Below are 27362 nucleotides of genomic sequence, written 5' to 3'. Positions count from 1 at the left end.
AAGTGCACGCAAATACTGTATATTAAGCCAGTGCATAATATAACAAACTGACCATACAGTTATGCTCTCTCTAAGTCTTCCTCTCTCCTCCACTCTGTCAGACACTCATCACTTTCTGGCACAGTGATTCAGTAACCTGTTAGCAACTCAACAGGATTATAAACTTTGGTAGGGTCTTCCTTTGTGTGTGTGTGTGTGTGTGTGCGTGTGCGTGAGTGTTTGCGTGCCAAGCCCTTGATCTTCTCTTCACACTTCAGAGTCACCTCAGAATTCTGCTCACACCTGCCATCTGGTCCTCCATCATATACTGTACTGTGCATAGAAGAACTCATTCTTGTGTCTGACAAATTATACACTACATCACTCACAGGTACTTTGACACATGTTCACACACACACACGCTGTGAGCACAGGCACCTGCCAAAAATAGAACGGGTTAGCAGGCAGACCAAATATGAATGAGACAGAGAAATGCAACAAAACTCAATAATGTGGAGATGAAAAAACAGGTAATCCTGTTACAGCCCGAAAAGGAAAGGAAGAAACTTCACTACGCAAACGCAAATGCACTAATATGAGCAAAAACACACCCATCTGCCCACACACACACACACACACGCACACACACACACACAATTAATTGCATTATTGAGCACAGGAACAGACCTGAATAGGATTTTGAACCCCTGAATAGGAAAGGAAATCACTCACACACACAAACACACACATCAGCAGTGGCAGTGAATCATCCCTGAAACAACTGCAGGTGTGAGAGATTCATCAGTTAGCCCAAGGCTGGCAGGACTGGAAAGGAGGAGAGACGGATGGACTAGTTTAACCACAGTAAGAGAGGCTGACCTTCTTCAAAGAGGAAAGAGGAGGGTAAGAGGAGGTGTAGAGAGAATAAGAAGGAAAAGATGGGAAGGTGTCAAAGACAGAGACGATGCTCTGGAATAGCTGTCATCAATCTTCAGTATCTCTGCAGATACAGAAATCTCAGAGTCTGAGCAGAATTGCGGTGTGTGTGAGGGAGAGATAGAGGAGGAACAGATGAGACTCACTGTGTAACAGTGAAGCAGGTGTGTGAGGTTAAAAAAAATCACACCAAAATTAAATAATGTGGAGGAAGAAATTACAGAGGCCGAAGGGATGAGGAGAGGTAATTATACTCAATCACGACAAGAGAACACCTACTGATAAAAGAACAAATAGACCTGTTATGAGAATCGACCCTACCCAAGCTTATAATCCCAGTTGAGTTGCTAACAGGTTACTGAATCATTGTGCCAGAAAGTGATGAGTTTCTGACAGAGTGGAGGAGAGAGGAAGACTTAGAGAGAGCATAACTGTATGGTCAGTTTGTTATATTATGCACTGGCTTAATATACAGTATTTGCGTGCACTTGAGCTGACTTTAGTTTTGCATTAACCTGTGTACACAAATCTGCAGATTTACATGTCTATTGATTTCTCTAAGATTTATGACATTTGCATAGAAAGGAGTTCACATCTGGTATTCATATATGTATGACAAGGTCTCTGCAGCAGCTTAATGTGTTATCTTAAACCATAGTCTCTATGTAGTGAAGTCTGCTGGTCATATTATCAGTATCTTAGTTTGGGTAAATCCCTGACTAGTTGGTTAAGTTATACATAACTTGTAAGTGTCATTGTGTTTTAAAAGTAGACACACACCTACAGTATAAACCGTGGACAATATGAAACTGTGAGATCACCCACTGATATTCAGCTGGAGTTTGCACAGTGAGGTCAAAGGGTGAAGCCACTGTAGAATAGGCTGGCTACCTGCCAGCAAGCTACTTTGACACAGGAGCTGGTGTTATTGAACCAGGATTATGTTTACAGTTGCTCTTTGTGCACTGATGTTCATGACAAGATATACTAATGATGTAATATTTTGGCATACCAGGGGAAATATATTACAAAAAGTTTATTGTATAACTATTGTGACTACGACCTCTTTTAAGAAAGAAACTATATTTGTGCACTGAAGACAAACCTGGTTCAGCTGACTTACTTATGCGTCCTGCACGGAATACCTTATTAGCCAAAAGGTCTACGGTGCACATCATGCTGCTGCATTTTCTTGGTTTGAATCTGATCTTTATCCAGTGTCACTTCCCTCTCTTTCTTATAACTATTTCTGAGAGATGTTTATTTGAGTTCAGCAAAACAGCTTCTGCCATTTCCTCATTTCCTATAATAGTAAATCATAAATCGTAAATTATGAGCTGCTATCATTTTTCCTGGGAAAGAAAAAACATTAGTTTCCATCTGTCCAGAATCCTTGCTGCCATTAGGTTGGAGCAGTTTTTGTCTTATTAAGTGGCATTGGTACCAGATACTCAATACTGCAGCTGAAGAGGACAGACAAGATTTTAGACCATTCACACAAACAGATTTGAAAAAAACAGATTGATTTGTTTTTCATCACATCTTTAAAAAGAATTCACATATCTCTCTTTAAATGGCTTGTGATAAATATATCACCTCTCACCACATGGGCTGCAGCTAAATAACTTTAGAATTTTTTCATTCTTTTTTTTATTGAATCATCACATCCATCTTTGAGATTTTAAGTTAGATTTGTATTGAAAATTATGAGCTTTTCCAACCAGACACAGTCACATAAGCCAGTTCAATTAGCAGCTTCAAGAAATCTTTACTACACAAAAACATTAGTAAATGGTGTAAACTTTCTGCATAACAACAGCTACAAGGTGCAATACAGAGCAGAACTACACATTTCACAAAGTAGAAGTTAAAATTAAAATATAGAAATTAAAGCATATTACACTATTGGGTAGCTCTTGTTTATTTAACTGCAGACAGATATACATTAAATCAAATATTATAATGTACATGCCCTCGTTAGAAGAAAAGCACTGTTCTTAAAATGACCTATGTACCATAATTATAAGGAATTGTTGGACAGAGGTAAGGTAATAGCCTCATAAAAAAAAGATTTCCGTGTTTTTAATTTCAAGTGGTAGATGACAGTAGCAAAACATGTAGTGTCCTTTAGACCTAAGCATTGGTCACAGGACCTGGCAAAGGAAATGGGACAGTTTAGCTCTGGGACACAAATAAACACTCTGCAGTGCTTTAGACAAGGACAAAAGAATTTTAAACCAAATTCTACTCTCAGTGAAGAGTGGAGGCTATGAAGGGTGGCAAACACTGGAACATTGTGTATTGTATAATATGTCTGAGTTCAAATTTTCCCAAGGGTCATTCTGTAGGAGGAAGTGGACAGACAGATACATGTTAGAAAAGCTTTATAGCACAGTAAAGATGACACATTAACATTTATAAGGGTAAATCTGTTATTATTTTGTCATTTTTTGTTTTAAAAAAACTCAAGCTACCTTTTTCATACAATTAAAAATTCAGGTTTGCCTGAAATGCACATTAAAATATAGATTTTTGAGACTACTGAAGTAGACTGTCTATGCATTAGTCTGACTGTCTACACTTCCAAGTGTGCAGGCTACACTGATCTTTTGCAGTAATTCTGACGCTTCAGTACTCTTTCATACATACACAAAGATAACAAGGTTAAAAAAAATTCCAGTGAAGGCCTCCACTTCATCTGGAGTTGACCTTGCCCCTGACCATAGCTTTCAGGCTGGATTACACAAACTACAATGTGGTAAAGTGTCATTATAGGCTTTAAAAAAGGTCTGACTTTACATCAGGCAATCTCTGCACCTCAGTGAAACTGTACAGAGGTTTTATGGAGGCTGTTATGCAATGTTTTACTTCCCTGTACTTGTTTAAGTATGCTATTTTCAAGGCAAAGCACGGTATTAAATGACTAGTTTAAGATTTATCTTAATTGAAAGAATTAAAGTACACTGTTTTTCTTCTGTGTTCACACATTTTAGAGATGTAAGCAAACATCTAAGATTATCACAAAACATTAATAATTCACTAGTTTGAGGGTTAGTTTCTAGAGTCAGTCAATTTTGTTGATGACAGCTTCCACTAATCCTGTGTTTACATTTTTTTATTTTATTTATTTGTGCAGTCAATTTGAATGGCTCACAATATCCTGTCAGGAAAAGGAAAAGTAGTCATTTTAATCAGTATCTTTTTGATACAGCTGTTACAGCTGAACACATTCAGCTTTGCAAAATGTTAGGGGGAGGCAGATAAAGATAGAGACACAAAGACTACATGCAGCACGAGACCGGAGGCATGTACAACACATCTGTTCATGAATAGGGTGGATGGATGAACACTTGAGTGGCCTGTTCTAAGCCTGCCTCCAAATCCCTCCCTTGTTCTCTCTCCTTCAGAGCCCTTGATAACTCCACACAAGTGGATCATGCCCAATCACATACAAGAGTCTTTGTAATACAGTGTTACTTCTTCACCATGACCATAAAACATGTCCTCTCCTCTGTAAGTGGATGACTGTAAAATAAAAAGACAAACAAAATTATGATGCATAATCTTATAAAAATAAAGTGTAGTCCTGACTTCATTTTGCTCGTGCATCATATTTACATCCAGTCATGGTATACTGGCCTCTGAGAGTTAAGAACTGTTTAAATGAACAAAAGGAAACCTGATCAGATCACCTGATTATATATCTGACCTGAAAAGACAGACACTTTGACCTCGTTATTCTAACTCATAGCTGCCATCAACGCTTCTTTTTGTGCAACATTACGTATTTACATAAACATTACATATTTGTGCAACAGTTACATTGTATCATTTCATAGCAGTTTTTAAAGCTACCTTGAATCTTCCCTTCCCCCTTGCTCTCTCCACATTACTCTAAAATTTCAAAGCAACAATCAACATAATAGATACCCTTGGTTGTTCTCCTGGGCCCCATTAGCATTATTTGCAAATATCACAATACTTTTATCTGCTCATTTCTGAGTCTATTTAAGACTTCCACCTTTTCAGAGAACCAGTGAACAATCACATTGCTTATTCTATCCCTGCTGGTCAAGGCCTATTTCTTTTGAAGCTGTGACAAGTTAGAAAATTCACGTCAGTAATCACTATTTGCCAAAACACACAGAATGCTGTTTCTGTTAATCATAAAATTAGATAATAAAGATTCCACAGAAATTCAAACCGATTATTCTGTTTTACTTAGAATCTGATTAAAATGTCAGTTTCACTTCTTCTCATTAAATGCGAAGACACAACAACACCGTTGTGCTCAAGCTTTTGTTCGTCTCTGTTTATGTGTTCTGTTTTGACAGAAAACTAAGACATTCACATTTTAAATATTGATACTGTATGAAAATTACATTTTAACAGTATGCACTGATTTATTCATTTGGGGCTATGAAGAAGCTCCATTACACTCTTGTCCTGGGGAGCAGAATGTTTTGCACCTCAGGGCCAGCCTGGAGCTCCCTCCAGCTAGCAGCCATCCATGAAATGAGAAAATCTATAATGCATTTAATTCTGTTCTCTGTAGATCAAGGCTCTGTCTTCCAATGGCACCGCAGGGACTACAAACACTGCATCAACCTTCTTCCAACCTTACTGCAATATCCAGACATACAGTAACTATTACTCACAGTGTCCACCATATCTCTGTTTCTCTTTCACACACACACAGACACTTGCATGCACCTTGTTTCCTGCTCTAAATACATTCTTCTCTTCACAGATTAGCTATACTGTCGCAACCTAATATCCTTACACACTTCTTTGTTGTTGGCTCTCTTCTTTCTGAAATTATCTAAGCAGTCTTGGCCAACTGCACAGTACCGGTGGTACTTAAGAGATGAAATCTCTGCTTCCTAATAATCTAAAGTGCACGTCATCTTTCCATCATCTCAAGAATAATCAGTCTGAACAGGCACAAATGAAGAAACTTGCTGGGAATCTGCACGAACTTGCCCATGTATTTTTTATTCTGGGTTGATGAAAGGGGTCAGGAGTAAAAACTACCTTATAAACATACAATATATTAGCTAGATTCCTTTTTTTCAGTCCCAGAGAGCTGCTTCAAGGTAAAGACTTCAGTCAGGACAGATGCACTCACAGGCTTAGTCACATGTCCTCACAGGAGTGTGCCCTTTAAAATTATCCAAAGACAAAGGAGTTGAAAGGGGCAGATTTCTAGCAAGATTTGCCTGCCTTTGAAATCACTGGATGGTTATCTGGGTTACATAATGCTTCATAGTCATCAATCCCACTGCTGATTTATAATGGCTTATAAAGGGCAGTCACATCCTGGTTGTACATTTTGTGATATTAATTACTGAGGAAAGAGCCAATCCATATTTTTCAATTGTTTTCTTCTATTAGCACAGATAGTACTTTCCTATGCTTCATCAGTCATTGTTGCCAGTTTATGATTACAGAACAGCTGTAAAGTTTGACACCCACAGTTCAAAAAAATGCTAGTCACCAAATGCTAAATGGACAGACACAGTATTACATATGCCACATGATGAGTGTGCCACGCCATTGTTGTTGACACTGTTTATGTGTATCTGTCACGTTCTCTCTGGGCCACTGCCTTGCAATTTTCTCTTCTGTTGTCCTGTGTGTCATGGTGGCTGGCAGGCAGGCCCTGTCCGATGATGTCAGTGTGGTTTAACTAAGTAGGCCAGTGCTATGATGGTTGGGTGTGTACCTCCGTGGATCAGTGTCAGTGCTCTCGTTGTTCATCTTGAAACAATGAAGGAGAGGGTGTGACAGCAGATTTGTAAGAGGGGGTACAAAAGGGGAAAGGGATAAACAGTATTATGGTGATTTGCTCCATTAAATCTCATCAGTGAGATGAGGGAGAGTAGATAAGGAGATGAGGGACAGTTACAGCTACAATGAACCTCAGCCAGTCTAGCTCTCTCATCTGTACTTGGTCAAATGTAAAACAATCGTGGACATCATTGTGACAGTATTTCTCATCTTATGTCGTAGTGCTTATAGCAGATGCTGCCCATGACATTAGGGCTGCAGCTAATGATTATTTTCATGATCTATTAATCTGCAGATTATTTTGTCTGTTAAGTGAATAATAGTTTAGTGTAGAAAACATCAGAAAACAGTGAAAAATGCCACACCCTCAAAATGCTTGTCTAACAAAAAGTCCAAAACTCAAAGATATTCAATTTACTATAATATAAGACAATGCAAAGCCTCACATTTGAGAAGCTGGAACCATAAAATGGTTGGCATTTTGGCAGAAAAATTACTTGACTGATTATCAATTGTTAGTAGGCGGTTAATTTTCTGTTGATCTACCAATCGATTCAATTTAATTAATTGATTAATTCAATTTCAACTCTGTGTAGGCTGAAGATAGATATAATTTTTTACTTATACTCTAACTGAGTGAGTTTGTCATATGCTTAATAAAAAGAGTAATTTCATGTGTCCTTATTAGACTCGAATAGGGAGCGAAGGTGTCCACTACCATCGCCTTATAGTAAGGAAACTGTCTACATACAGCTCCATAAATGTGTTTTTGTCAGAATATGGCTGCTCTTTGCTGCATGCTGCACTGTTTCATGACTACATTTTTTTATTTTCGGTAACTGACAAAATCATTACACTATCTCTTTTGATTTTACCCCAGACCCTACATTAATGACCAATGAACTCAAACATACAGAGGGGTGCCATCTCTACAAAACTGGCGCGCCGTGAACATAGATAAGTAGTAATAGAGCAGCTGTACAGAGTCCCTCAGAAGGAAGAACAGTTAATCATTAAAATTAAAATGCAGGTCATTTTAAACAATAGTAATTACTATGTACAGTAGGTGACTTTTTAAATCCAGGAGTAAGCCCCATGAGGTAAAATTGAGAAGCAGATATTTTCTGATCTAGGACATATATATCTATGGCCATTCAGTCGTGCTTGAACAACGTCGTGAACGCGCATGTCAGGTTCGCTGCAGAGATCCTGCTGCCTCGGCTCTCACGATTAATCGCAGGGATGGTGTTGACAGCGAGAGGCGACGGTCGACGGCCAGTTTTACATGCTTAACTAGATGACAGGGCCTGGTGAAATTACATTCATACGGGTCGAAACACTAATTCACCGCAGCCCCTGCTGTTTGTGGAGGAAGACAGAGCTGCGAGGCCGAGGACAACGTGAACGTTACTGATGGAATTCCCAGTCGTTGCTAGATGGAGAAACCGAAAGGGTGGACTCGTTATAAATAATTAAAAAAAATCCATCTGCTGCTAAAATATAAGGAAAATGCATCTGCATCAGGTGCTGACGGGAGCTGTAAACCCTGGAGATTGCTGCTACTCGGTGGGAAGCGTGAATGACATTCCGTTTACGGTGAGGTTTTATTTTCATATTATTATTTGCTCAAGATGACACCCACTAAAGCTAACGACTGACAAGCTAGCTGGATAGTTAGCTAGCTAGCTTTATATTGGCTGTGCGAGCTAAAGCACCCGCTAGCCGGTATGCTAGCCAAAACTGCCGCACCGAGAGATTCACAAACACTGAGTCGAGACTACTCGGGGCATCCTTATTACAAGCCTCTCTTTCATTCGTCTTGACAGTCAGTCAGACAGACAAGCTAACACCCTCGAGTAGATGCGTAACGGTAATATATAACGTTACACCTATTCTTTTACGGTAACGTTATATTATTTATCGCTGCTAGCCACTCAAATGACCTTTAGCTGCATCTCGTCACGTTAGAATTACTGCAAGGGAATCCCTTTGCGCAACCATAACATTATCGGCAAATATTTCCTATAGGACATGCTCCGCCGAAATTTTGCAGTGCACATTACAGGTGACAGTGTAGCGGCTTTGCAGAACTGCGCACAAAGCCAGGATGAAAAAAAAAGCTGTGTTTTGTCTGGTTGCAGAACTGGCTAAGCTTGCTACCATTTGGCGTTAAATCCTCCTCACGGATGATTAGCTCCCTGTCATCCCAGCATCAGCCGCGCCAGCCATGACGTAGAGAGCCATATATGGATACATGAGCTAGAGGGCTGGACGGCAGTGTGTTGCTGATGAAACTAATATTGTGTCATTTCAGTTGATGTGATCTTTGTGATACAGAACAAATAAACTTTCAGTGTTCCATTGTGTTTATCGGTGTATATAGGACAGCTTGACATCAGTTATTTAGACTTTATATATCTGCACACATGCTGATCAAACAATATGCCTTAAACCAAATTCTATACATTGACCTCTGGGCTATAAATATTCTTTGTCTGTCTGAGGTCTGGCAACTTCCCAGCATTTCTTGTTGCGCCTCAAGTCGAAGCCCAGTCAATATTCCATTTAGTGAAGCGAGACGTGGGAAGAGCCTATAATATTACAGCCTCCTTTGTGATGGCAAATAGGAAAAAGTGCACAATAGATTATAACCCTAACAAATGTGGTGGCTCTTTTGCTACAAATGGATCAGTTGAAGTTAATGTAGAGAGTAGAGTGTTGTAGAAAGCAAAATGGAAGCATCCTGAGTCAACTTTTTTTTTTTATTGAGAGCACATGATGATTTTATTGATAGCCGGATGATCTTTTATAACATCCTGTAAGGAAAATCCTTGAAAAGACACTACAATGTTCTCTTGTACGTGACAGTTTTTTGTTACCTTTGTTTAGCATAATCTTTTAATACTACAAGCATGCTTTCATACAATTTGATTTCCTGCATGAAACAACAGAGATACATTCTCTAGATTAGTATCTGTTTGTTGTTCACAGAGATTGACAGGTAAACAGTCATTACATGGTGAAAACCAAGAGCGGACAGACAATTTTAGTCAATGTTGTTGTTTTCTGTATGACCCCAGTTCATGGCAAAAGCAGTGTGACTGCATTAATTAAGTTCTGCCAATGCAGGCTCACAGTAAATTCTTGAGCAGATATTTTGCACGCTACCATTCCCTCATGCTGAGAACACTATGAGCCTGCCTAATCGCTGCCAAATCTGGGCTTGGTCTGTTCATGCTACCTTTATTTTTATATTTCAGGAACACAGACACCCTCTTCTGTCTGATTCTTTCAGTCTGTCAGTGATTATTGCTTTATTCATTTCTGTTTAATTATAGAGTTGAGTTGTCCCACTTTCTCCTTACACTGTCCCCAGATCAAGGCTATTTGAATATAAACAGGCGGGCTTTGTACCTAGGGTCATATCTGCTCAACAACATGGGACAGGGCTAGCTGGGAAGCTAAAGCCTTGCACATTGCCTTGAGGCCTCAGTTTCTGTGCCTGGTGTTTTCTTTCTGAGTCTGGGAGGGTATTTGAAGAACACTAGACATCATGTCCAATGCATTTACACTCACATTGACCCCTAGGGCTCCTAGGCCAGACCCTGACATGCACACACACACACACACACACACACACACACACACACACACTACCTACAACAGCCATGAGTGTATAATTTCAAATGAGCAAGTATGAGGCTACAACTACACTGGATAGAAACCATTCTTTCTCCATACTGTACCTATTATGCATTGAGAGACTGAGGAGCCATATATATTTGAATTGAGTTTGAATGATGGACAGTAACAGACAGGTGCCTAGCCATTGCCAGTCCAGCGGGCCAACAGATGGTGGTGGATATAGATTTTGTGTTGAGAACCCGTTGTACTAGTATGAAGGAACTAGGTAGCAAAAAGATGAGATCTAATCTTTATTTAGACAAAAAGGGAAATAGTGTTCTTCTCACATTGAAAACTCAGTGTTAGTTGATTGTCACTATAATTATCATCACACAGAAGCAGACCCAAATGTCAAATTTTGCTATGTTGCACTGCAGTAATGATAAAAGAAATAGAGAACCACAACAAAAATGTTAATGTTTTGTTTCTGTATTCAGTTGAATGACAGAAATTGCAATTGTTTCCTGTTTTTTTTTTTTTTTTAGCTATTTGGTGTGGTTCATGTCTGTTAACACTGAGACTACATGATAATGGCCTCTTGAGAGGTTGTGAAAATCATGCTTAGAAAGTTCATTTTCTCATCTATGATGTTGTTTTCTGACCTGTGGTTGATGTAAACATGCATACAAACAGCTCGGTGGGTTTAATATGCAGAGCTACGGATGTGTGATCAACTAAAAATAGAATACATGTTCCAACTACTGTTCAAAGTACAGACAGAGAGCACCTACCATCATCAAGGCTTCATAATTCTCTAAACTGTGTATTTAATAATAGAAAATATTTATAGTGTTTTGTTCTCTATCTGGATCTTGATCTACATCAGAATATAGTTATTGCCAGATAATGTAAGATAATGATGCTGGTTGTTTGGAGGTAGCCATGATTTTCTAAGGTTCCAGGTCTGGGAAGAGTTTCTGTGTGAGGATGGACTTTTACATTCAGTTATGGAGTTATGTTATGTTTTATGTCACATAAGCCACTCATACAAGAAATTGGCAACCTATTACAGAGAAGTATGATATATCAAAATACAAATGACTAACCTTTTCCAAACTCATCAGTTCATCAATCCAATATTCAAAAGTACATCAAATTTAGCAGAAATAGGTCCAGCCTATACTAAACTAAGGAACTAAGAGAAAGAAATTGGTTCTTTATAAAGTATCATATGGTGGAGTTATTTCCTCTTGATGCATGGCAAAAACTGTTGACTTGTTCCTTAGCGCAGCGTCACAATTTCATAGAAATCTGCCTCTATATTTGTGATATCCTGCTAACTGTCAATAGATAAACAGAGCATATTTCCTCATTTGTCTCTGTTTTGAGATCCACTACGGTGCTACAAATGCACCCATTCTTGCAGGCTACATCGATTAAGTTGGAAATGTTATGGCCAACAGACAGAATGGAGACTGATCTGAACTGGACCTGTTTAACTGCTGTCATACTGCAGAGAGAATAACAAGGCCCATATGGCATGACTATAGACTGTAGGGTCAAAGTACAGGCCTGAGCTTCAGGTTGAGCTCAGGGATAATGTCTTATAATGCAGATTGACAAAGGGGCCATTTTATTACAGTTCAGAATTAATGAATTCATATTTTTAAATATCTGCAGCCGAGGCTTTTTTGAACTGCAGCTCAGAGTCAGCGAGCTAACCCCGACGTGAAAATGTTTCACACGGTAGCAGCTGTGTCTGCGGAACATGCTCGCATGATTGCGTTAGGCACGGGGAATAAGCAGCATTTGATGGAATGAAGGCAGAAGTGATCTCTCTCTCTTCCTCTTATCTACTTTCATTAACACAGCACATGACTGTATTCACACTTTTCTTCGAAAACCAACTGCAACCCAGCCTTATAGTGTTTACCATTATTAATAGAATTTAAGTTGCTCTTAACAAGCAAAGATGTGAATAGCTTTATATGTCATCAGTAATGTAGACATGCCTTGTGGATGACTGCAACAGACTAGAAATGGAGTGTGTTGAGCTCTTTTAAAAGCATGATACAGGGGTTTTCCAGATTTGGACTAAAGAAATCAGCCCAGAGTGGTCATTCAGTGAGAGCTGTTTTTAGAAACATCAGAAATTCATATCAACTTTCTCACATACTGTATGTTTGACTAACAGAAAAATACAGTATCGGGACATCTGTAAACACTTGAAGAGCTTTACTAGAAATAATAGTATTTTCCCAACAAAGCGCCAGATAAACAAGTAATTCAAGTGAAAGGTCACATGTCTCCAGCATTGACTTGAATAATTGTAGTTCCCTTTTTTTTACAAAACAATACCATTATTTTGCAATTGTTTCTCCGCTCACTTTAGAAGCAACTGCTTCGCCGATGTTAATGTGTTACAGAGAGGTAATATTTATCCAAAGGCAGCGACATTCTCCATGTAAGCAGCTTACATGACTGACAGAAAAGGAAACCTTGCTGCTTCCCTGTCAGTCATGAGGAAACCTCGCTGCTTCAGGGTTGCACCCATCAAGTCAGCAAATTTAAAAGCCACAGATACTCGGGTGTTGATGTGGATACATTCATAGCCAGAACCATTGGCTCGTTAACGCTGTCTGTTGTTGAATCAAATAAATATCATTAGAACATTAGAACTGGTGGCAAGCAGATGGCGTGTCTTCATGTCTTTTACTAATTGTCATAAATTTCTAATCTGTTAGTTTATTTAATTTATGATGTCAGATTTCCTCAAGTATTATTGTCTCTCAGTAGATGAACTCAGTCAAGCAGAAAAAACACAGTATACAGTCTTTGTGAATATTCTTGTGATGCCTGAGATGACGAGAACATAAAAACAACTGATCTATAAACTGATTTTTTGATAAAGTAACTAATGAACTAATAGGGGCAACCTTTACTGTTAAAATAGTGTTAAAGCTTCCATCTGTATAAACTGTGTCAATGTTTTCCACAAAGTCACATATCAGTATCATGCTGCTACAACTAATGAATCATCCCACTTTGTATCACCATCCATCAGCACCTTGTTTTTCTTTGTGCGTGTGTGTGTGTGTGTGTCTGTGTTGTGAGCGTGCATGTGGATTTGGATGATGAAAGAAATACAGGACACACACAAGCCCAAACAAAAAGAACAAAGGGATGATGATAGGTCATCCTGTTTAAGGCAGATACACTCATGCTTGCCAGCCTGGCTCAAGGTCCCACCAGGTCCAAATTACCTTGCTGACAAAGACAGTAGACTGTGTGTGTGTGTGTGTGTGTGTGTGTGTGTGTGTGTGTGTGTGTGTGTGTGTGTGTGTGTGTGTGTGTGTGAACGAGAGAGAGGTGCAGAGCAGTCCTAGACAGTGCGTGACGGTGACCGCCTTTAATTCCAGCTGTAAGGAGCAAATGCCGCAGTAATAGTAAAGCACACACAGGACCGCCCTTATTTCTCTTTCTACTTGTCTCTAATCCTGCTGTAACAGTCATTACTATAACTTCATCCCCGGCTTGTCACTTTATATTATACCACACTAGCTGTAATGTTGTCCTGTTGTGTGACCCAGTGGTTCCCAGCCTCTCCTCCTGTTCTCCTGAATAATGAACGACACAAGCCGTCATTCTGACTGTACCGTTGCTTTGAGGCCAGCTTGCCTGTCTCCCAGGTGCTGCTGCCATTCCACACATGGTTGCCAACCGCTAGCAGCCACCGTCGTATCAACTTACTTCGCTGCCCGTAATCCAAATTTTAATACAGGTTAAGCATTATGCATGAGCAGTTAGCATGTGCTGTGTATGTCTTGGACTGATGTTCATACATGAGAAGGTGTAATGCTAGTGTAATGGTGCTTTAGAGTACTTTCACAATGAATCATTTATAAAACATTTGTGAATTTTACAAGGTGACATCAGGCTGATGCTAGTTTTGTCAGCTCAACAGTCCAAAATCCAAAGATATTCAATATATGTCACTGTAAGAGAAATAAAAGCAGCAAATTCTCAAACTTTAGAAGCTGCAACCATGAAATGTTTGAAATTTTTGCTTGATAAATTAATTGATGATCAAAATAGTTGCAGATTCATTTTCTTTCGATTGGTGAATCGACTAATTGTTGCAGCTCTATTGCCATACTCTGTTAATCATGTTGTAACGTTCCACTCAACCAATGATATATTTATATTACTGCAGTTGAATCTTTGATGGCCTGCTTTTAGTCGTTTTTATGACATGTGTATATCTATATCAAATGTATTCATATAGAAATTCAAGGCAGTATAAAACTGTACATGAAATATGAAGCTTATTAATGAATGGAAGTCAGTGTTATTACTTCAAATAAATCTGGGATCGGGATTTGTTCCAGAAATCTGAACCGGAGTTTCAGTGGTTTTATCTGTTTATTGTGGCTTAATCTGATGTGATGCCTCTTTCTTTTTTCAGGCCTACGGCTCAGGTTGTGATGTAGTGATCTTGGCTAGCGACTTTGAGTGTGTGCAGATTATCCCAGGAGCTCAGAATGGGAACATACAGGTGGGCTGCGTGGAGTGTTCCCACCAGCTTGGCAGGGTAAGTGTTAGCTGCACACTCAGACACACTCCCACACGCAGTTTTCATTTTTTTTAGTGTAGCCAGTAGACATTATCAATTACACTTAGTATAAAGAAGTACAGTCAGCCCTGCGTTTGCTCTTGTCACGTACTGCCGACGCTCTCCTTCCGCTCCTCCGTTCTCCTGCACCACTCCCCACCTACCCCTCTCCTGTGGGAATGACTGTGCAGAAGCACTGATGGGGTGAGTAATGTTGTGATGATGAACACAGCTCTTTATTTTTAGATTGCTGCATCCTACGGTAACACAGTCTGCATCTTTGAACCTCTTTCTACCAACCCAAACAAACGCCACAAGGTGAGCATAAATGCGACAGTTTCATACATGAATACTTGTTCAAGTTAATATCTGGTGAGGTTAATCACACTAGTTTGCCAATAACATTGCATGGTGTGTGTGTCGCTCTCCTGTCACTAACAGCAGCTTAACTATCAGTGGCAAAAGACAGGACAGTTCTTCCTCGATGCCATCACCTACAACCTGGCCTGGGACCCACAAGGTATGCCTGTGCTTTCTGTGTTCAACTGATTCACTGACTTGTCTGACTAAATTAATCCACTCCACACACACAGCTCCTACTCACAGCCCCCTTTTGGTTTGTCTGGAACGACATGTGCATTATGTAAGAGCCACAGCGTGCATGTGGCTCTGTGTACTGTAGTAGCCAACGTGGGACGTGAGGTGTGTAACACATCGCTTTTGTGTCCTCAGGGAACCGTATCCTAGCAGCAACTGAGCGGCTCCAGCTGTGGGCTCCGCCACTGACAGATGCCCTGATAGAGGAGGAGGATGGGCAGCTGACTGACGATAAGCCCCACCCTGTCCTTAATGACTGGAACTGTGTCTGGCAGTGCAAGTACGTTTAACAAAGATATTTTTGCTCATGTAAATATGAGCATCTGGCATGATTTACATGGGGAAAAAACTTTTCCGCCTCAGGGTGTTTATTAGGTCAGCAGCAGGATCAGAACCCTAAGATAATTTGCAAAGAATCCATTGCTTATGAGGTAAATGGTCTCTTGGTGCTTTCTGTTGATGAATTAAATAGATTCCTGACAGCTTAGCTTATCAGCAAATTGATTTTCCAGGGTGTCAAACAGACGCGTGGGTCTTCATTTCCTCATTCCTTCCTCTCTCAACTCTTGACCTTTTTTAACTGATGATCTAAACTCATCTGTACGCTGCTTCAAGTGAATGGTGTATGTTTACTGTAGTAAGCCACCCTGTGCAAACAGACATAGATATGTAATTGTCATCTGATGACACCAGTGCATGGCCAGGAAAGCCACTAGAACAGGGAAATGACTTGCAATAACTCAAGCACAAAGGAACCACACATACACGTTGACAGCTGACAGGAGAACCAGGACAGTGTTTTTATTTCCATGGAGAGTTTCCCATGGAGAAGTGAATATAGCTAATGTCATTGTCTATGCTTGTTTTTCTCTCAGAACTGCTGCATCTGTTCACATTGCCAAGTGGTCTCCTGATGGGGAGTACTTTGCAACTGTTGGCAAGGTATATGATTCATGTAAACATGTTGCAAAAACTAAACAATATTGAACAGTTTTTCTAATTTTAAGATCCACGTTGATGTTTATATGTAATATATGTTTATGCATGTTTTTGTGTACAAAGGATGACTGTTTACTCAAGGTGTGGTATCCCACCACGGGCTGGCGTTCTGCAGTGGTGGTCCAGGACCTTTCTGACAAAAAACCTCTTCCTGTTCACTTCTCCTTTGTTTACTTGGCCCATCCCCGCTCGGTCACCGGTATGTCCTGGAGGAAGACTAGCAAGTACATGCCCAAGTAAGAAAGTACACAAAATCACACACACACACACAGGGTGGGCATCTCCTTCTACACCCTGAGTCTGATGTGTAGATTAAACATTTCTCCATTTTAGGGTAAATGAGAAGGGTTTGTAGCTGCAATGTGGAAAATTAAAAAAAAAAAAAAAAAAAAACGTTCTCCCCGTTTCCTATTAAATTGAGTGGGTTATAATTTTGTGGCAAGTTTACAGGGATTTCTGCTGATGTCACAATCACTGTTCTCTGTTGCAACATTGAAAAAGCTGTACCAACACAAAATGGGAATTTTCCAGAATTGCGAACTTCGATGTCATTCACTCTTGGTTCCCACTTTTAGTCAGTTTCCTGCATCCTGTGACATTAAGTACACACTGTTTTTGTGTTCGGCTTGTCACTGTAGGAAATATTTTACACACCTATATATATTTTCAGAACACCAGTAAATACTGGTGTCACTGTCTTGAAAATAATTTCCCATAGCACCTTGACACACCAGGCTGCCGGGTGTGAATGCCTGTAGCTGATCATCACCACTAGTTGCTGTGTGTCTAGTCCAGTTGGCTCCAGTTGCCGTTATTGGTGGCTATTTGGCAAATTTAGAATTATTCGGTGGTGGAAGCAGCAGTGAGAGGGAGTTCTCTATTTTGCTGTTCAGCTGAATGAGACAGCATTAAAGTGATGAAATCACTTTAATGCTGTCTCATTCAGAGACTGCCCTCTATATATTTCACTTCCGCTTTTCCTCTCTCTTCAAGCAAATTATCACGGGCTGACATCACCAGTTAAGAAGTAATGCAAAGCACAGCCTTACAGTGTTACTTGCATTTTTTCATTAGACATATTACCAATTTGTATTCAAAACATACAACAAGAACACTTAAACAGTTTGTGAATCTCCAGTGTTTCATTGGATTGTGAATAAGGACCACTGAGCAGTGGGAGTTTAGAGATGTTAATTTTGAATTCTCCCTCTTGCACTCCCACTTTATTATCGTCTTTGTTTTTACAATGTAATAAATCATGTCTATATTGAGGTTTGTTAGATTCATTGTAATTTTTAGAGAATAGTTGTATGACTGTAGAGACAGTAAATCACATCAGTGTATGCTTATATGCCATATACCACTGCTCATCCAACAGTACATGAATTACATTACTGTCTGGACACTGAACCTTGTCTTGGTTCCATAATATTCTGTATGTAGTTAGATTTAACATGTGATTGATCAAAAATAAAGTGATTGCTGGTTGTGTAAGACAGTTGCATTCTTCTGTTGTCTTTCTAGGGGTTCAGTGTGCAATGTGTTGCTGACATCCTGTGAGGATGGTGTGTGTAGGTTGTGGTCAGAGACCCTGCTTCCAGAAGACAGCCTGCTTGGGGGACAGATCTCTGAGAACACACACTCCTTCAGCTCCAGCCTGCCAGGCCTGGCAGGCAGTAAGGACAAGATCCAACATGCTTTGGAGGTACACTAACTCCAGGCTATGAAACCAGACCAGAAAGAATTCATAAAAGAATATATATATTTTGATAAAGGAATAACATAATCCTGTTGTCTATGTTTTATTACTGTGCTTTGCTTGAACAGTCAATCCACCACCTGAAGCATCTGCGTCGGGGCCGGCGACGGTCCTCTGCTCTGGTGGCACACAGTGAGCTGCTGCCCTCTCAGCTCGGCACACAGGATGCACACACTCACCGCCACATCGCTCATCATGCCAATGCCCTGTGTCACTTCCACATCTCAGCCAGTATTAACCCCAACACAGGTAGCGTGTCTTTGTTGGAACAAGCTCAGAAGTATTTCTATATTTCTTCACCCTAGATCCATTCATAGTCGCCCTATTGATCATAGAAGGGTGTTCTGTCATGTTCCATTTTTAATGACCTCCTCTGTAATAGTGACATCATTCTAAAACCACAATGTATTTATGTTGCTGCAAACTGTGTGAGATTCGCATGATTACAGCTTATTGTTGTTTGACATCTTACAGTGTAAATCTTTGTTGAAAAATGTAATTCACTAATGAAATGGCTTCATTGTTAAATATAATGGACAGCTATCCAAAACATCATAGTGATACAGCAGAAATGGCTTCTGTGGCTGGAAATAAATGAACTCATTCAAGTGAGCGAAACATTCAGTGCACCTCTGATCTTTATTTACCCTTTTTCCCCCCACTATCATCCATCTGTCTCTGCCTCCTCCTACCTCCCTCTCCCCTCTGTTAGATATCCCATCAATGCTGGCTGACTCTGCAGTGTTCAACCCAGATGATGGCGCCGGCGGTGGAGGCTTTGTTGTTCACTGGCTCAACAATAAGGACCTCAGCTTCACTTCCTCCATGGATCTCTTTATGCTGCAACTCCGTAAATTCTCTGAACAGCAGCTGGACCAGACCGCTGAGGATCCTCTTGACCCCGAAGGATCCCCTATGAAATTCGACTTTGGTATGATTCACAACCAGGCCGATACACATTCCCAAAACACCTTAAATTTAATGCAGCATCATGGTGATAAAGTTGCTCTATGGCTTTCTAGATCTGGACGAGATGTCTGACAAAGCCTCCTCAGAGCATGGCGAAGAGGGTGAGCCAGGGGAGCAGGGAAGCACTAAGGCATCCTCCCCAGGATCCAGCTCCAGCATGCCTCTGCCCTCAATGCTGCTGGAGAGGAAGATGGAGACTCTGACCACAGAGTGGAACAAGAGCCCTGACATGCTGTTCACCATCCACCCTGCTGACGGCTCTTTCCTGGTTTGGCATGTGAAGTATTTGGATGAATTCAACCAGGGTATCTTCAGACAGGTTCAGGTGAGCGGAGAAAATGTTTTCGTGTCCTGCTCTAATTTCCACATGCAAGTGAGAAACATTTTTCCTAATTATTATCTCTTCTGCTTTAAATCCAGTAGTGAATTACTTAATTACTTCACTCGCTCACTCATACACACACACACAGTGACAGCAGTGTAGCTGTAGTTAAACTTTGCCTAAACTGTAATGTCTCAGCTCTCCCCCAGCCTTATGTAAGACTCCTAATATTTCTTATTTTTCTCTGAAAGATGGACAGACACTACGCTCTTTGTGCACGTAGGCTACTAAAACTTTGTCATGTCATGGTTCATAAAACAATTTTTAATAGATCTTATGTTGTGATAATTGTATGAATCTTTACACAAACTATATATATAAAAATCAAATTCTTGCATGTAAATAAATCCACAATGTAGTGCTGTAAGTAGATACATGGTTATCTGTCTTTATGACCGTAATGAGACAGCACACTTTGGCATTGTACAATAATAGCTTTATGATTATAGGTGCTTCTTTGAAGTCCATATATACTGGAGTAAATGGTAGTGTAAGCATGTGATATGCAATAATATATGTAGGCTTATAGCTGTGAACATTAACTAAACTAAACATAAACTAGCAAGCCAAGGAGTGTATCGGGACTATAGAGAACATGTGCCTCATGGTTTTTCTTTCCCCTTCAACTCTCCCACCAGGTGTCCTTCTCCTCCCGTATTCCTGTGGCATTTCCTACAGGTGATGCCAACTCACTGAGTAAAAACATCCTGATGTATGCCTGCACTTTGACAGAGGGGGGGAGTGCTGGGGCAGGGGAGCAGGAGAGGATGGTCCAACGTGTCTCTCACTCCGCCTCAGCTTTTGCTGGGCTGGGTTCACCTGCCATAACCCCTTCTTCCAGCCCCCGTCCTGGCATCAGTCCTGCTGTCATGATGGTCTCCAAGCATGTTGATGGATCTCTCAACCAGGTGGTTTATTGTTAAAAAAAAAAATCTTGGTCTCCAACATTTTTTTCTGCCAATGCATGCATGTTTTTATAAATTACTATTGTTGACCAAGCTGCTCCCAAAGCCATAATGTCACACTAACACCATAATTTCAATGTCATAACAATATTAGCACATTTACATTGTATGTTTGTTTATTCAGGCTTCACAGCCCTCACTAAATTTATATTTGGCTCCTTCTGTGTCCAGTGGGCAGTGACATTCGCTGAGCGTTCTGCCTTCTCCAACGTATTGACTGTATCTCACAAGTTCCGATACTGCGGCCACCGCTTCCATCTGAATGACCAATCCTGCCACACGGTGCTGCCACTGCTGCTCACCTCCTCTCACCATAATGCCCTGCTTACACCTCCCTCAGCCCCTTGCAGCCTGGAAGGAGAGCAGCCTTCTTCCTTTCCCCTACCAAAGGGACTTCCCAGGTATGGAACCGAGGGAAGGCAGAATAACGAGGCACTCAGTGAAAAAGCAGTTAAAGAAAAGTGAGGCAGTGAATAAGAAAGAGATGAGCGAGAAGAGAGGATAGGACATACTCCATATTGTAATACAAGCAACATGCTTTTATAGTGATGGACTTGCTGTCTTCTGCATGAGTTCTGACCAAGCGTTTATTTTGCATTACCAGGAAGCAGCTTCGTAATGCAGCTACAAGGACCTTCCATGACCCCAACGCTATCTACAGTGAGCTGATTCTGTGGAGGGTGGACCATATTGGACCCCTGTCCTGCACTGGAGGGGTCTCTGAACTGGCTCGTATCAACTCTCTCCACACCTCTGCCTTCAGCAATGTTGCTTGGCTACCTACACTAGTACCCAGCTCTGTACTCGGTAAACACAAAAAAAAGTTTAAAATGGATATTAATTTAAACCTTGGTGATGAATCCTGAAGATTTTGGTTCTCTGCTGCTGTAGGAAGGAATGTAATCATTAATTGTGCCCATTTAAGAGAAGACTTAGAGTAATTAATCAATTCTAGATCAAATAGCAATTAATACATTTTTGGCACTGCATGACTTTTCTATCATCTTTGTGTTTTGTTTCTCAGGAACGTACTGTAACAGTGCCAGTGCCTGCTTTGTGGCTTCAGATGGTAAAAACCTGCGTCTCTATCAAGCTGTTGTGGATGCTAGAAAACTGCTGGATGAACTGTCAGATCCTGAAACTTCTGTGAGTGGATTCACATACACGTGACTGCATATGAAAAAAATACTGCTCACTGGGATGTGATGTTGGGATGTGAGTCTCTGTTCACTGAATTTTCTTTGTGTCTCACACCGTGGGTCATAAAGGACAGGAAATCCAGTCCAAAGCTTGTGAACGGATATGTTGGGGTGGGGGGATGACAAGTGTACGCGTATCAAGCATGAAACATCACAGATCTGATATAACCACGTCATTCACAGATATTAAATTATTGTTATAGGCTAGCTTTTCAACATCTGAGTTTGTCATTAATTTCCTTTTGTTGCTGCCTTTATTTGCAAATGTTACAACACAAAACACAGATCTCAAATTTAAGCAATTATTGTAAAGATGGCCATGTTCCTCATAAAACTGATTATTCTCCCTTGTTCTCCAACAACTACCTGCCTAGAATACCCTGCACCTGCACTTCGCATCATAATATGCAATACCTTTCCACCACACTACTGGTTTCAAATGCAGTGCGCTAAATGGATAGTTTACCATTTTTTCATGTGTGTCTCTGTTTAGAAACTGGTGGGCGAAGTGTTCAACATCGTCAGCCAGCAGTCCACTGCCAGACCTGGATGTATCATAGAGTTGGATGTCATTACAAACCAGGTTAGCAGCTGCTCTGTGTTTTTCACACCTACCTCAGATCTGTGGTGGACAGATATCAGAGAGAAACCTTCTGATCAATAGACTTAGTGCTCTGTTTGATGCTATTTCCATGTGTATCCAGTGTGGTGCCAACACCCAACTGCTGCATGTCTTCCAAGAGGACTTCATTCTAGGTTACAAGCCTCAGAAAGAACCAGAAGCACACACACCTGCCTTTCCACCCGGTGAAGGTACAGCACAATGTTGGATTAAAACCCTGAATAGATTAGTCTCTGAATACTTTTTGAATTTTTGCAGAACCTGATTGTCATCAGAAGATGATAATATCATTTTCCCTTAACCAGATTTCCAACCTGCCCCATTTTCTGAGAAGTTCTTCCTGGTGGTGATAGAAAAGGATCTCAACAGGAACTCTGTTCTGCAGATGTGGCACCTGCACCTCAAGTCTGTCCAGGCCTGTGTTGGTAAGTGTGGGGTACACACATCTGACCTGTTATTGGCATATTGTTTTCCCATGTCTTGAAAGTATGAATTGTATGAATTCATGTCACATCACATGCCAACTGAGGTGTAGGTTCAGGCCAACAATAATGTTGCTGCATCTATGTGTCCAGATGAGCCGAGTCCTGATTATAGCTTCCAGAGCCAGCTAATGGTTCCCAATCAAGTTGTGAATGCCGACTCATCTCCGGAGACCTCTCCTGTCAGACCCCTGCCACGTTCAGCCTCTACGGCCAACTTGCAATCAGCCAGCAAACTCATCCTCAGCTCCAAACTGGTGTACAGCAAGCGGCTCGACCTGCCACACGGGGTGGAGGTTACCAGAGCCACCCCCTCCGCAGGTTAGGATGGGCACATTCTTCTCACACATGACCCACAGCATCTTGCTTTTGCAAAATGGAAAAGAAGGATTGTTTACATGCACAGAATAAACCAGGTTATTGAGAGGAAACTGACAGCATATTTTCTTATTTGAACTTTCTCTATTTTCCTATCACTATCTCCCTCTTCCCGCTATAGGTCATCTGAGTTCCTCCTCCATCTACCCGGTGTGCCTGGCTCCCTACCTGATTGTTACTACCTGCTCTGACTCTCGCGTGCGGTTCTGGCACTGTGCTGTGGAGGGTGACGATGGGTGTGATGAGGATGACCGGGACAACCGGGTGTACCGCTGGGAGCCCTGGGCCCTTATGAATGAGGAGGAAGACAACAACAGTGCTGTGGGTGTGTCAGGGCGGCCTGTAGCTGTTTCCTGCTCCTACATCGGCAGGCTTGCTGTGGCCTTCAAACAGCCACGACAAGGACAGGTGAGAAATGAGAATTTGGCTTTGTAATGATGTTTTCAGTGTATTGTACCAAGAATTCATAGAGGCTTTAGAATTCATTTAAACCATGAGTTGCAATTCCAATAAAAATGTAAATGCAGTGAATAAACATAATTTGGCTGTATAGCCTGGACCATCCCATAAGAGATATATCAGCATATGAATACTTTACCTTGCAAGGGAGCTGGATTCGCGAGATCACAACATCACAAGGTCACGTGAGAATCCATCTTGTCAGCCTTCAAGTTATGTGCTTGTGTCCGAACCACCGGTGGTTTGGACCAATCATCATCCATGAGGATTCTTGCGTGAGCTTGTGATCTTGCGATCCTGTGAATCCAGCTGCCTGGCAAGGTAAGACAGTGATAGAAGATGGTTTATCCAATCAAATACTTGCCAAATACTTTTTTGAAAGTGCTTGCCCTTTTCCAAACAGCGTCCAAGGATGACTTCTCAGACGGCTCTATGTAACAAACCACCCTTTCTCTTTCCCCTTGTTTCCTCTCTGCCTTTTTACCATGAACTGTCCAATGAAGGCATAATGCACAAAAAATAATCTTTTAAAAAAAGAAAAACAAAACCTGACTGTGTAAGAATCTAATTCCATTTCCTGTAGCTACTCTGTATGTGAAATAAGTAGAGTTAGATGACATTGAAATGAAACTGAGTTGACGTTTATGAACAACAGCCTGGCTTATGAATCAGGATTTTCAGGGCACTTCAGGATGTAATACAGGATAGAGGTCTGAGCAGGCACTTGTGAGGCATTTTAATGAACTCACATTTCTTTGTCATCCATTTATTCATCGACTGATTCACAGTACAGATTTTTAATATTGTAAGAAATTTGATTGAAACACGCTTTTAGAAAGTGCTTCTCTTGACCTCTGCTGCAGTTTTCTGGAGAGGACTTCTCCATGCATGTGTCCATCTATGAGTGTGAGTCTACTGGTGGCTCAGAGTGGGTGTTGGAGCAAACTCTCCACCTGGACGACTTTACCAGACCCTCATCAACACTGGATCCAAGAGTCAGTGTGGACTCCAACCTCTTTGTCTATAGCAGGTCAGGAGGTCACTGCTTGTGTGTTTACATCATATTCTGTCAGCCACTGTGTTTTTACCGGTACGAGTGTCTCAAAAGTTAATTTTTTTTTAAATTTTTTTTTTCCCCCCATGCCAGGTCTGACCTGTACATGACCAGAGACCATAGCTCGCCCAACATCAAGCACTACGTTCACCTAGACTGGCTGTCAAAAGAGGACGGATCTCATATCCTCACTGTGGGGGTTGGATCCAACATTCTTATGTACGGCCGTATCTCAGGCATGGTCAATGAGCAGACTAGCAGCAAGGAGGGGGTGGCTGTCATCACCCTTCCTCTAGGGGGCAGTATCAAACAGGGGATCCGCTCTCGCTGGATCCTGCTTAGGGCCGTGGACCTCCTGTCCTCTGTGGACGGCACCCCATCTCTGCCGGTTTCGCTGTCCTGGGTGAGGGACGGCATCCTGGTGGTGGGCATGGACTGTGAAATGCACGTGTATGCCCAGTGGCATCAGGACAAGAAGCCTGGTGAGGGAGAGGAGGGCAGCCTCTCATCTGCAGACATTGTTGGAGGTCAAACCGCAGGTTCCTCTTCAGTCTTTGAGGGGAGAGCCAGGTCTAAGAGTGTGTTTGAAGGGAGTGCTGCAGTGGATGAAGCCCTTCGTGCCCCAGCAGGACTTCAGGAAGGAGGACTTTTTGAGGCAGCTCACTCGCTATCCCCAACTCTGCCCCAGTATCATCCCACCCAGCTGTTGGAACTCATGGACCTGGGCAAGGTTCGCCGCGCCAAGGTGAGTGTATTCTTCCTCGTCCAGTGACTCAAAAATATAAATGTATAGGTGGCTTCTATTGAGCATACAGTGAGGACCATCTTTACTGGATTAGACTTACCATAAAGATGCCTCTGGTACTGTCTACAGTAAAATATAAATGGTGATATGTGCTGATCTAGCTCATCTGATCAACAATGTTGTATACCCTTTATAATCAATTTACCCTCTTTATATCAGGCCATCCTCGCTCACCTGGTGAAGTGTATTGCTGGGGAAGTTGCTGTGGTGAGGGATGTGGAGGCAGGTGAGGGCGGAGCAAGGAGACATCTGTCCCGAACCATCAGTGTGACCGGCAGCACAGCAAAAGACACTATCGTAGCTGGCCGCGACGGCGGCAGGGACTACACAGAAATCAACTCCATTCCTCCCCTGCCCCTCTACTCTCTCATGTTGGCTGACCTAGATACATCCTACAAGGGAGCAGAAGAAGCTGCTAAGGGAACTAAAGTGGCTGACGGCGAAGGGGGCCAGAAGTCCACAGAAGACCAGTATGCTGACCTCTTTCAGGTAGGTACAATTCAAAGAGTTCTTATTTTGTTGTTAAAGGTGTGGTCCAATGTTGCTTTAACACCTTCCTCTCTGCGTTACCAGGTGCCGACAGTTACCACAGATGACTTTGTGAACTTTGCCACTGACAAACCAGAGAAGAAGTCTCGAGTTATCAATCTCTCTCAGTATGGACCTACCTACTTCGGACCAGAGCATGCTCAGGTATCACTGTATATTTTAGAAGGTGATCCCATTTACAACGCAATGAAATTTGAATTAGAATTTGTATTACAAGTTGTAAGAATTAAGTGGTTAATAAAGAGGTAATGGCTTAGTAATAACAGGCTAATGATGGTGTGATACCATAGAAACCACAGTACAACAGTAATCATGCAATATCTTGTTAACAATGACAATATCTTGGTAATTGTATGTTCAATGGGGAGCAACATGTCAGTAATAACATAGTAATAACAGGCTGAGCTGCACATGATATTGTTATATCAGGGTAATATTCTCTCAATTAGGATGTGTTTATTATTGCAAAATGTATGCAGATTTAAAGTATAGGGTAATATTGAAGCTGGGTAATATTTAACAATATCAACAGGCTCATATAGTAAATTCCATCACTAAGACATCATCATTGTTGTCCTTCACCTGCTCTCTTCCCTCGTCTGTCCAGGTGTTGTCCAGTCATCTCATGCACTCCAGCCTCCCAGGACTGACCAGACTAGAGCAGATGTTCTTGGTGGCCCTGGCTGATACGGTTGCAACCACCAGTGCTGAGGTCACCAGCTCCACTGATCAACAGTACACAGGTCAGTATAAATGTTTGTGTGTATGTACTACTCTCATATTTGTGATACAAACAGTGTATTACATAACATATAGTGCAGACAACATATTGCATCAAAGTTTACCGTGGTCCTTGGACAGGAGTCATCAGCACTTTAAAATTCATTATTTTAAATCACAATAAACTAATAAACTCTATAATAAATGCTTTAACCATCCATATTATCTTCAGGGTACTATTGATGCTTAATTCCTCCATTTATCTCTGTATCTATTTTTTTTTTGTATTTTTAGGTGTTGATTTTTATACTGACAGGTTTTTATATTTAGAGTCATTATAGTGACCTTGATTGATTCTTTTTACATGAACAAGAATCCTCGCCATTCAAGTGTCCTTGAGCAATACACTGACCAGGACCCCAGGGTCTTTATTCTGTTGCTGTCCCTACACACTACAAGTGATAAGAGCATTTCCCCTTTGG

At 41.2% G+C, this 27362-nt stretch overlaps 1 protein-coding gene across 5 annotated transcripts in view; it reads left to right on the top strand.

Moving 5' to 3' along the window:
• The first annotated feature begins 7889 nt into the window (after nt 1-7889).
• dmxl2 (Dmx-like 2) overlaps nt 7890-27362 on the top strand; it is a 39968-nt gene continuing 20495 nt past the window's right edge. For 4 of the 5 annotated variants that reach the window (XM_042395067.1, XM_042394983.1, XM_042394908.1 and 1 more), the window contains exons 1-25: nt 7890-8301; nt 14795-14920; nt 15188-15259; nt 15383-15461; nt 15674-15818; nt 16414-16480; nt 16601-16773; nt 18062-18242; nt 18365-18545; nt 19009-19227; nt 19319-19590; nt 20286-20555; nt 20784-21013; nt 21217-21419; nt 21637-21758; nt 22305-22394; nt 22516-22624; nt 22739-22858; nt 23009-23236; nt 23415-23701; nt 24616-24782; nt 24900-25551; nt 25771-26100; nt 26185-26304; nt 26768-26903. In XM_042395067.1, the coding sequence (XP_042251001.1) occupies nt 8215-8301; nt 14795-14920; nt 15188-15259; nt 15383-15461; nt 15674-15818; nt 16414-16480; nt 16601-16773; nt 18062-18242; nt 18365-18545; nt 19009-19227; nt 19319-19590; nt 20286-20555; nt 20784-21013; nt 21217-21419; nt 21637-21758; nt 22305-22394; nt 22516-22624; nt 22739-22858; nt 23009-23236; nt 23415-23701; nt 24616-24782; nt 24900-25551; nt 25771-26100; nt 26185-26304; nt 26768-26903 (4666 nt within the window). In that variant the 5' untranslated portion in view covers nt 7890-8214. The remainder of the gene's footprint in view (nt 8302-14794; nt 14921-15187; nt 15260-15382; nt 15462-15673; nt 15819-16413; nt 16481-16600; nt 16774-18061; nt 18243-18364; nt 18546-19008; nt 19228-19318; nt 19591-20285; nt 20556-20783; nt 21014-21216; nt 21420-21636; nt 21759-22304; nt 22395-22515; nt 22625-22738; nt 22859-23008; nt 23237-23414; nt 23702-24615; nt 24783-24899; nt 25552-25770; nt 26101-26184; nt 26305-26767; nt 26904-27362) is intronic. The other variant, XM_042394818.1, reaches the window with a different exon arrangement.

The sequence above is a fragment of the Thunnus maccoyii genome, chromosome 1, assembly GCF_910596095.1.
Source record: "Thunnus maccoyii chromosome 1, fThuMac1.1, whole genome shotgun sequence".
Classification (NCBI taxonomy): domain Eukaryota; kingdom Metazoa; phylum Chordata; class Actinopteri; order Scombriformes; family Scombridae; genus Thunnus; species Thunnus maccoyii.
Note: the sequence above shows the minus strand (reverse complement) of the source record. Positions and strands in the feature narration are given on the sequence as shown.